A 12,234-nucleotide genomic window follows, 5' to 3' on the forward strand; every position below is an offset into this window, starting at 1 on the left:
GTTCTCCCCTCTGTAATAACACAAGTGTGTCTATTACTCAGTTTCTGTGGGTATGTTGAAGCACCAAATTTCAAGTCTCACCTATAAATTAAGCAGAGCGGGGTTTTGAATCTTGCTCTTCCATCCTAGAAGTAACAGAACCTAAATTTTTGATTAATCAGAACATCCACAAACATATACATGCTGATGCTACTGTGCTAAGCCTGTATCCACTGACAGCCTGTAACCTTAGATGTGCTCTCCATGCACAGAAAAGCGAGAGCCCTGCTAAGGAGACAGACTAATTTTGAGCAGGTTTTGCCTTCAGTCTTAGTTCCAGCACAATAACAAGGGGATGATTTAAGTGGTTTGGGAGCTCTGTTAATGCCACCTGGCAAAAATGGCCCAGAACAGCTCAGCGATGTATCTGAGCACATCAACAGCAGTCAGGCAGCCACAGGGCAAATTGCATGTATTTACACTGTGTCTAAGACAATGGCTCACAGATACTAGGAGAGGTTTTGAATACTCTTGTTGTTTAATGAATTTGGGTAAGCTACTCAGAATTTCAATAGCAATTCACATTTCATAGAATCTAGTTTGCTTCTGAGTGCCATGAGCACAATAGAATAGTCTCACCATAGAGCCTAACATGACACAAATTCTTACAAAGAGATGCAGGACAACATGCTTGGAAACCTCTGTAGTGTCTTTAGGAGCTGTTCCCAGAGCTGCAGAAGCAGCAGCTGTGGAAGCTTACATCACAGTCTCAATGACAGAACAGGAGCTGAGCAAGTCACTGACATAATTTAAACACAGAATTTATTTAAGGTTGAATGTAGTATTTTATTTTTGAAGTGGTAAAATAAGAGATCTCTTCTGAGAGATATTAGTCAATAATTTACCATTTGTACTTTGGCCTACACAATTATATATTGATACAGGCCATAAAATGTTTTCATTGGAGATACTGAAATACTTACTAGAGTTTCACGGTTTTAAATTTCTCAACGGACCCAGCGCTCTGACAATTAGTGCTAATGTATTAAAGGCTTACATACCTGAAAGGTATAAGGTTTTCCTACCTTACAATCTGATTTTCCATTTCATTACTCTTCTATGTTGATCACCATGCTCTGCAATTTTCTCTAGTTTAGGTAAAAAATTAAATCTTTGCAATAAGCAAATCTTCAGTCATTAAATTCCCTCTTGTTAATGGACAAATGTCTGACAGAACTGGATTCAAACCAGACATAAGCAGCTTATTAATTATTAGAATAATAAAGAATTATTTAATATTGAAGAATATTAAAGAAAGTAAGAAAAGCAAACACAAGAAAATTTCAAGAGTTCACAGCATCAACCCCAAAAGTTGGATGGAAGAAATGCAATGCAGTACTGCATCTTTAACATAAGGAATCATTTATCATGACACTTGAATGGCTGCGACAATACAAATTGCTAATGAGGTATTAGTTTAACCAATTTAGAGAACAAATTAGAATAAAAGGGTGTCAAATTGCTACAGTTATCCATGGCAAGGCAGAGAAATAACTGTGAAAAATGCTCTTTCAGCAGCAGAAAAGGCAAGGTTACACAGGGTACAAAGAAGCCCCACTGTCTGGAGAATGCTCTGCCACACAAGGAGGAAGATGGATTTACAAACACAGCATTAATGACCTTCAGATCCTATCTTCTCCAATGACTTCTTACATCATTTTGTGTGAGGATCAGGTTTTTTGCTGGGTATGGGTTTGTTGTTGCTGTTGAGGTTTTTGTTTGTTTGGTTTGGCTTTGCTGGTTTTTTGATTGCCTTGGTCGTTTGGTTGATTTTTCCAGGATTATCATAAACATATTGTGGAAAAGTTTAAATGCAGAAGCAAACTGCACCTCTCTGGGACACAGAACATGTAACCTGTGGGCTAGCAACAGTCCTTAGCAGAGCTCACAAATACCCAGGGCTGAGTGGAAAGCTGGAACCGCCTTATACCCCAAGGAATGGGGACATTTTGTGTCTCAGTTCAATCTTGAACCTAAAATAGCAAAATGTGATAATTTAATAATTCCAAGTAAATTCTCTGGTTTGTTCATTTGTTTCTTTTAAAATGCTTCCTCCCATTCTGCTGTTCTTTTCCAAGATCCTTGAGCCCCTGTTGTAACAGAAAAGGCAGCTGAGGGAAACTGGTGTCTCAGCAAGAAACAAAAAGGGAGTCTTAGTCCCATTCTTTATAAATATTGCACATAAAAAAGAATAGTAAAAATCAAAATGCAGAGAGGGGAATATGTACTTGAGGAAACACAGGTACCAAAGTAAGCAAGGTTTTTGTTTCCATCTTTTCTCTTTAATCCCTTTCATACTTTATTAAATGTAATCAAGCAAAGGCAAGTCAATGAAAGGTTTTCTCAGGAAGGGACATTTGCCATCTTCAGAAGCGATTGTGCATGTTAAACAAGACTTTAAAAACTTGGGTAATTTCTCAATCATGTCGTTAAAGCAGACTGCCTTGCTAGGGCCCAGTATCTGATTCAAAAGTCAGAGGAAGAACTCATGTGCATATATGTTTAGATTCATATTCATTAATTTCAACTGTTCTTTTTCAGTTGCAATTATAATAGGTTAAAATGGTAAAGAAAAAGAAGAAATAATGCTTGCCCAAGAATATCACCAAGATTGGACACATTAAGTCTGGAATCTACAAACAAAAAATAGAGTCCTTTCCAGAAGTTACAACAAGCTCTTTAACATATATAGAGGCAGGTATCAAAAGGGAGGTAACAATGCATCAGTTACATCCAGTGTTAATTTCAAAGCATGAGTGTATGAAAATTTCCTTCTGCTCAATACAGCTGCATTATTTATTTAATTAGTATTAAAATACAAGCTATCTATAAAAAATTCAGTTCCTCAGCCTGTGTCTACACTTCAGCCTGCTGCCCAGTGCAAATATGAGCCGGCTTGCCTGCCAAGAACAGAATGTCTGCTTCAGCCAAGAGTGGGGACATAAGCTCTGCTGGTAAGGATAGGCACTTTGCAGTCTCCAGCCTGGCTTGCTTATAAAAACTTTGGATTTTACTCTATCACACTGTTGCTGGCAGTGTTGACATACCCTCCTCATTTTAACAATTCTGTGGACAGCAAGAAGCCATCAGCAAAACACACAGCAGCTCTAAAACCAGCTTCAGGGCTGTGAGCTGCTAGTGAATAGCAGTCTCTGAGAGCAGCATGGTTCTGAACCAGCACACAGAGCCCCTGTGATTAATATTCATGCTACACATCCCAGAACAAATAGGAGATGCCAGTCTGATTCAAAGCTCTCTGAAATTGATGGAAACCTCTCCATTGACTGCCATGGGCTCTAGGTCAAGCCCCAAGTGTGTTTATACCTTTTAAAATAGAAGGAACTCACTCTCCACATGTTTCAGTCCCTCACATTTATTGTCAGCAAACCTCTGGCAAAAAAAAAAGCCTTTCTCTGCAATGAGACTCTCACTGAAGCCAGTAGGAGCCATATATACAGAGATGGAGGACATAAACTCAATGTAAAACAAACAGCATACTGGAAAGAATCTTGATTTTGAAATCACACGAGACAAAATTCAGTGATAAAGTGAGTGTTTCTTTGTAAGAAGTATAAAATAACTCAAGATTTTGTATACCTGCAGGTTAAGAAGAAAATTTTCAATGAGGCACACTGAACCTTCATAATATAACATTAAAAAACCCACTTCTATAAATCTAATACCATTATAATCATCTTCCTTAAACACTCTAATTATATCCTTCAAGTGTAAGTACTCAAATGTTAATTAAATATGGCCACCTAAATTATGATATGCAAAGTTTTTTTTTACTTATTAAAGGAATTTAATGCTACTCATAGGTGTCTTTGTTAAATGTAGATGACAATCAAGTTAAAGAATAAAACCTCATTTATTTTTATGCTACTTTATAAATTCTCTGAAGCCCAAGTCCTCTCAAAATAGTGTACAGTAATTTGATTAAAACTACCTTCAAATACTTTCCACCACATCTTTTACATGAAAACACCTTGAAAAGCCCACAATGTCTATATAAACATTTTACAGTGCTTATCAAAAAAATACTACAGAATTAAATAAAAGCAGATTGATATGGATCCTCCTCCTCAACCAATGAAATCCTAGCACCACACAAAATCTCATTATGTAAATCATGATGTAAATCATGATGTAAAACTGAGTGCTGGCTCTCCTCCTCTCTCCTTTTAATAACCAAAGAAATTTTCCAAAGCATGACTGTTAATACAGACTGGTTTTAAGAGTAGTTTTTACCGTGATTTTTTTCCTGCATTTTGCTTCAAGAAGAAAAATATGAAGTAAAAAAAAGAAAAAGGAAAAATATGCAGGAAATAAAGTATTAAGGTCAATTAACAGTGAGTCCCCACGGAAGCAAAAGTCGACATTTCTCGACGAATGGTACTGAATGGGGAGAGCTCCAGCTCTGTGGTGTACTCATTGTCATTGTCATCACTCGTCACCGTGGAAGACTTCTGGATGCATTCATCACAGCAGCAACAGCAACACTCCATAAAGGCCCGGCTGAAAGGTTTACACAGACAGAACAGGAGAACTGGGGTGACACAGGACTTAAAGAACAAAAGGAACTGACTAATGAGATGGAGGAGGTCCATAGTCTGTCGAGAGACCCCTGTGGACATGTAGGCAGTCACAATGTTGCAAATGTTTTCAGGAATGATGCAAAATCCATATAAAATGGTCAAAGCCACCACTGTGCAGTTCATCTGACTTTCCAGCTGAATCTGTCGCTTGTTCCCCCTCGTGCAGGCTTTTTCTGCCCTCCTGATTTTCCTTGCTGTCACCAGGGAGCAAGTAATGGTGAACAGGGTGGGCAAACAGAAATAGCAGCCGAAGTACCACCAGAGCCGCGCCCCATCGTAGGTGAGAGCCAGCACGTAGATGGTGTCGGGCAGGGCTGTGGAGATCTTCACCACGCAGCGCTCGCCCGGGGGGCTGCCGCTGTACTCGGGCTCCTCGGTGGCCAGCTGGCGCAGCACCACCTCGGGCAGGGCCAGCAGCAGCGCGCCCACCCAGATGACAGCCAGCTTGGCCGTGGTGGAGGCGCAGTTCTCGATCATCTCGTAGTACATCTGCACGTTGGTGGCGGCTCGGAAGCGGTCGATGCAGAGAGCGCACAGCGTGAACGTGGTGACGCCCAGAGAGGCCACCTGGGAAGGAGGAGAGGCAGTGCTGGTTAATACAGGTGCTCTCTGGGGGAGGGTAAAAAACAAAGTGGGGAAGAAAAGGGAAAAGAAAATGAGAAAAAAAGGGGGGAGGAAGAGAAGCACTGAGCTTCTTCACCGAGAAGAAGTTGAGCACCGTGGTGCTGAGCGCCATCGAAAGAAGCATCACAGACAGCACTCAGCTTCCAGTGTTCGCTGAGCTACCATCCAGCATGCATTCCAAAAAGAGTATGTGCTTCTATTTTTTCTCCTACAAATTCTTATTCCAGCTTGTCCTGGAGGTCCAAGCAAATATCTGTGCAACACTGAGGGGGAAAAAAAATATAGAGGAATTGACTAAAATTTAAAACTAAACTGTTTCCTCCCCCACGTTTTTCTAAGGGGTGTTTCCCATAAAGACTGGCTCCACCACAGGGGTTGGAATTTTAAGTCAAAATGAGAGAGATAGGAAAGTGTTCCTTCAGCAGAAGTTATGACCACATAACAAGTTCACCATGCAAGCAGGGGATCAAAACATTAAACCTTCCATATCTACAAAACTTAGAAACCCTGGGGATGAGGCATCTACTGAATTGAGTAGGATCCAGCAACTATTTTTGTGGACTTAGGCTTTTAAGCAAAATTTTGATGGGATGTAGGCACATAAATTCATCCCCCACCATGAGTTCAAAGAAACTGCATTTGAAATCCTCAGACTTCCAGAGCCTGTGCAAAACTAATCTTCACTACAGTGGTTAGGCTCTATATAACCAATAGTCAATATTTTACTTAGAAAAAGTTCAAGGAAAACCCAGGCTTAATTTCATAGGAAACATTCTGTGGGAGAGTGTACTGTAGGCCAGGAGAAAGAGAAGCAGTTTCATTCTTCAAATGATTTAAAGATGGATTGGAGAGAGCTGTCAATTATATACTGTGAGGAACAAGTACAGAGCAATGCTTATGTTCTCTAGCTTTAATAATCATTATTCTATGCATGAACAGAAATCTTGTGTTGTCATGAAACATCATTTCCTATCATTTTATCCTGTTTATAATTTAATTTCCTAAAATAAATTTGCAAGAAGACTATATACATTTTGGCCTAATTCTATTAGTAATAAATTCAACTTCAGTTCAAATTTAAAGCAGAACTACTATTAACTTCAATTGGACAAAGACTAAGTGCCCTGTTGATTTTTAATTCACTTATTTTCTTGGGTTTGCATGCATGTATTATGCTGAAAATGTGTTGATGTGTTGTGAAGGAAAAAGAAAGTAAAATAATATTGCTAATAAATGTAAAGAATGCTTACTTTTATAATGAATGAACCATATCTCTGCAATAAAGTAATATTAGGCAGTTCACTATAATTTTGCTTATCAGAATTTGATGTGCAATGCTATATTCAAATTTCATATAGACTTTAGGAAACACTTTCTGATTTCCACCATAATATTGAAATAATACTGTTTACGCATCTCTGAAAAAAGTTCTTCAAAGATAGATAGCACAATTATGCACAATTATATAAATGTATGATTCATTTTGGCCTTCAATATTTAACAGCCATATCAGATTGTTAAAATTGACTATCACTGAAAATATAAGGCACTTGGAATTACAAATGCAAGATGTTGGCTTGGTTGGAGAATTCTTTGAAGCTGCTTCCTAAAAGATGGAATAAGTAAGATCCAATCTCTTACTAATTAACTTGCAGAAATATTTAATAATGACAAGGCACTATGTAAATATTTTTAATAGGCAACCATTGATTTGTAAGTTTAATTGTCTGACAAGATTCAAAGAAAGCTTGATAAATACAGCAAAAAAATAAAAACATTTAAAGAAAAATACTTACAGGAAAATCTTAATTAACAGTGATAAACTTCGCTAATGAAATATGATTTTTATGTATCACAGCTCAGAGTTTTTAATTCAAGATTAGCAATTTTGTTTCCAAAATATTTAAATGTGTGCACAATCCTCAAATCTCTTAGTGACAGCAAAACCTTTAGCCTTAGCATGCAACATGAATAACAAAAGGGTCAGGACTCAGCTTGCTACAATTATAAGAGACAGGGAAATAACTGAGATCTGGAAATGACTGGGGATCGAAATAAAAATCAGCAAAACAGAAGAAAACCTGAGTCTCTGTACACTAAGATGTTTCCTTTCAGCTGTGGCGTGAGCCTCCCCCCACCCCAAGGCAAGACACTTCAGCATTTCATTGCAAACAGACTGTTCCACAGTGGCCCAGACAATAAACTCTGCAGCTGTTGGGGCTGGGCTAATGAAAGAAGACACGTCTGCCATGAAGAAACATAACCTACGGGGCTCCTGTCACATTGACTGACCAACAACTTGGAGGCTTCAAACGGGGAAATAGAGCAAGAGGAAACAACTAGGAATATTGGAAGGCGGCTTTGAAAACCCTCCCATGGATTTGCTGATGAAACAAGCTAAACAAAGCCAGTGTTTCCCTGGAACAAGCAACAGACTCCTATTTTCTGTAGATTAGCAGAGTTAGTAATGCCATGGAAAAGCTTGCAAAAACCAAACAAAAACACTCAAGCAGATGATCATGGATTCACTTCAGCTGACTTGCTTAAATGCAGTAGAGCAATTAAAGGGTTGGATTATTTACTCCACACAGCAGACTATGAGTAATAACCAGCAAAATCAATGAGTGCTTCTCAAAACCTATGGGTGAGAACTGGGACATGCATTCTGCATGTTCACACCATTTCAGTCTAGGTGTGTTTCTTCATACCAGTCATACTAATAATTAGAGTTAAGCTGAAAGTGTGAAAAAATTCAGAGAAGTTTTCTTTTCAGGTATTATATTGCCTTGAAGTAACTACAAAATTAAGATCATTAATTTGACAGGGAGAAGGTAAAGCACAAATTAACAAATCACAAAGTGGTGCAAGGCCGCACAGAGTTAAATGGCACTCTTGTTGTAACAGCTGAGTGTCTGATATGCTGTTCTAATCTTAATTCCACCAACCTGGCAGGAAACAAGGCAAGGTAAGGGCAACTCAGGCTCAGTAGTTTTTGATCATCACTTAGTTGTCTGATTTATTTCCATATTGTCCACTGAAGATTCTTCTGCAGCCTCTAGACATTCAGGATGACATAATTTTACAACTTTATCTTACTACATGAAATCAGCAAAGTCCCCAAATTTCCAACTGAATGACCATCAATCTGCTCTGAGGAAGTGGTGAAGGAACCCCTGCTTTGAGGAGATACCCACACCATTTGGGCAGGGAACTACTGCTGGAAGGATTGCTAGCTACAGCACACGCAGAATTATTGTTACAAAAGAATCTCTTTGAACACACTTGCTCTTTAAAAAACCTTGACAGAGTTAGTGGGCACCGTGATGCCCCTTCAAGACACTGCATAAACCTTTGGTCATTAGCTCACCAGCTGTTAGTCAAGAGTGTCAGAACTGATATGGGGAACTGAGGCCACAGAGAACAATAGCAAACTCATGAAATGCTCAGCATAATTGCTGTTCCCCTGTCCACTCTTCCAACATACTGGTTCCTCTTTCACAAGCTTTAACAATTACCAGAATGTTCCCAGGCCTTTCCTGGCCTGCCCTACTTCTTCTCCTGGCTGTGGTCCACAGCTCTTAGCCCTGGCTTCCAGGAGAGACTCTGGCTAACCAGCAGAGCAGTGTAGATGTATTACAGTGAGTTATGGCTGTGAGAATAATACCCAATTTTGTCCCACTAATTTCTAGTCAAAAGTAATGAAAACCAGAAACAAAATCAGAAAAGGTGATTTGGGTGAAAAGACCAACAAAGACCAAATTCTGTAAGTGAATATAAAAGAGAGGTTGGGTCATTCCACCCAGAAAGACAAAGAGCAAGAACTGATATTGCTACTCTACAAAAAAGTGTATTATGAGATACAAAAGTTACTTAAGCCAAAAGACAGTGAATGTACAGAATGAAAATCAACCAGCTCTGAGCAACTCCAGTCTAGAAATGGCAGTGACCATTCTGATGGAAAAGTGAGTGGAAACAATGTAGACTAAGTTTATATTGAACAAGTTAAAATAATGGTGTTATAAGAAGTAGATCCTTCTATCAGCTGAAGCTGAAGTTTCTAAGACAGAATATATTTTATGCTGTTAGCAAAGAATTTCTTAAAACTGCATGGCACTCCTCCTTTGTTACAAGATGAGATGGGTATACAAAACATTTTCCCATTGTAATGGGAAAGCTGAACTACAGAAGAGGTTGGTGACTTCTATCCAAGCCACCTCTGAGCTGTCAGTGACACTCCATAGACTCTGTATATCCATTCCTGTTATATCATATAAATGACTTTTTATTCCTCAAGCCATTATAGATTATCATTTTCTGATGGCTATTCCACATCCACATTAAACTTCATAGCTTTTGAAGATGTTAATGCAACATACCAGGGGGACACCTGTAGATTTCTCAGTTTTCCCTAAGATAAATAAATAAATTTAGCACAGACTGCAATACCTTTTTTTTTTGTGCTACTCTACACTTACAGTACAGACTCTAGGTAATAAGAACAGACTACTGCAAAACAAAAGATCAACCCATTGCAAACAACTATGTAATATTTATCTAGATTTCTGTTCTTTTAATATTCTCACTCCACTCCCAAAAAAAACCCCAAAAAAACCCAAAACAAAACCAAGAAAAACAGTCATTATTAAAAAAGAACAAAAATATATCTGTATTTCTCTCAAGAAGTGCTATGAAACATTAATGGCTTTATGCATTAAAATAGGGAAAAGTCTCACAGTGAAAACACTACTGTGGTGTGGCAAGAATAATTCAGTAGCCAAGAAGATCTGGGGCCAGGGACAGCTCTGACATCAGCAATTACCTTATGCATTCCAAATAAAAATCTACATCACCTATCTGAAAGATGAGATGATAATTCTAAAATCTACTATCAGGGAGATGATCCCACACACATGGAATAATAGGTACAACACTGTTGTTTCCTTTGAAGTACTATCAACATTCACAGCAAGGAGTCACAAAGCACACATGCTTTATGTGATATTTACTCTTAATATCTTACACTTCTGTATATCACAAGACATACTGCTTAGAATCAGAATCCACTTCCATGTGCCACTCTTGACTTCTGCTGGAAGCAAAAGTCAACAGACAATCAGGGCACTGGAAATACTCAGTAGTACACCACATGCTTATCCAGGGGCTTGGAAATATCACAGAACACAAAAGGATTTCATTTTTGTTCATTTTCCTGTTTGCTATCTACCATGCTACCAAATAGGTACATTTATTTTTTTTTCTTTTTTCTGTGTCACTCTCCACTCAGCATCAAGCTCTCATCACACTACACAAGGGACTCCTGCACTAGTTCTTAATAGCAGCAATATGGACCTACAGATAGAAATCTACCTCTTCCTCTTTCTGCGGGAAAAATCCTGTCATATAGAGAAATTACATGCTAGTGCTCAGAGCAGAGTCAATAGAGCTGGGATCACAGATGCTGCCTTTTCCTCTCCACACATATGTAACTTAAATATTACTGACCCAATTTTAAACCTACTCTGACACAAATTCATTTGCATGCTGAAATGCCACAGGCAAAGTTTAGCCAAAAGCAAAAACTCAGAGGATCCTAAGGACAGGATTTGCAGAGGAAAGACTGACAGAACAACCAACATGGCAGCTATCATCATTGTGCCATTAATACCTAAAGGGCAGACATATATTAACACTTCAGTTTTAAATAGTTATTGTGTGATAAGCACTGAAGATATTCTGCTCAATTAAAGATACATCAAGCCATTGCCCTAGAAAACTCTCATGATGAAGCCTTGAAACTGCAAACATTTCTGAGTGTCTTTGTGACCCAGAGGACTCACTGGAGGTTCAGGAGCACAGCTCTGACTAGAGTCAAAGAAGAGACATAAAGAAAATGCCGCACATCAAAAGACACAGAAAAGACAGACAATACACAGCTTTTATAAACTCCCATTAAAAATGTATTTGCTTGCTTCCCTAAAGTGAAACTTCAAATAGGGATCTCTTCTCACAGCTTTGGAACAGGCAGAGAACAGCAGCTTTCTCTGTGCTTCTTGCTTACCTCTGTCAAGTACAGAGAAATGGGAAAAAGCCTCACCTCAACCTGCTCTGCAGGATCAGCTCCAGGGAAAGAGAGTAATTCGTGTTTCAGTCCAAATCAATCCTTATGCTTTCCACTAAGAATACTAATTGTGATAGCTTTCCTGAGCTGGAACTTGCCCACAAGAAACAGGAGTGATGCCACAAATTCATTGCCAAAAGCATATGCAGAGTTTGGGCGTCAGATTTCAAAGGCTTTTACTGTCAGCCTGCTCCAGAATCACACCAGTCTTGTATGCATGTTATGGTCCAGATGAGGACACCACAAACTTTGTCCTGTTCTTTGTGAGGTGTCTGGGAAAGGCAGAGGGCCTCATGTCTACTAGCACTGAATTCAGGGCTGTGTATCACACACTGGCCTCAGCAACTTCTTGCTCTGTGCTGGACTGCACAGGATGGTAAATCAGCCTCTGCAAACCCTCATGCCAGACCATTCCTCAATTCTAAACCCTTACTTGGCCATAAGTAGCTTGATTCAATCTGTTGACATAGAATGCAACCCACTCAAACAAAGCTTCTCGTGTAACCTCCAAGAGCAAAATGCACACAACTCAAGTAAAGTTCCTTCTTAAACCTGAAAGAAGGTTTCCAGTCCTACCTGACAGAATCCATTTGTCATCTTGCGCAAGTTGCTCTGGGCCTTAAACGACTTATTTAATCTCTTCACTACTGGCTTTCAGCATTAAAATAAAATAAAGAAAAAAACCCACAACTTCACATGACTAGCAGTTGTAAAATATTTAAAAGCACAGTAACAGTACAGATTTCATCTACATTTATATTTCTTTCTATTAAGGCTTAGAATAAATCTGCAAGTAGGAAAACTGGAACTATATTCAAAAGACTGAGTGCTTTGATTAAAACAAAAAGGATTCCA

The 12,234-nt window shown here is 38.8% G+C and overlaps 1 protein-coding gene across 1 annotated transcript in view; it reads right to left on the reverse strand.

The window, feature by feature from the left end:
* Window positions 1-1,244: 1,244 nt before the first annotated feature.
* The window catches only part of GPR37 (G protein-coupled receptor 37), a 14,659-nt gene continuing 3,669 nt past the window's right edge, over window positions 1,245-12,234 (reverse strand). The window contains exon 2 of the mRNA XM_031056945.1: window positions 1,245-5,204. Within this exon, the coding sequence (XP_030912805.1) occupies window positions 4,386-5,204 (819 nt within the window). The 3' untranslated portion in view covers window positions 1,245-4,385. The remainder of the gene's footprint in view (window positions 5,205-12,234) is intronic.

This window comes from Geospiza fortis, unplaced genomic scaffold (assembly GCF_000277835.1).
Source record: "Geospiza fortis unplaced genomic scaffold, GeoFor_1.0 scaffold195, whole genome shotgun sequence".
Lineage (NCBI taxonomy): Eukaryota > Metazoa > Chordata > Aves > Passeriformes > Thraupidae > Geospiza > Geospiza fortis.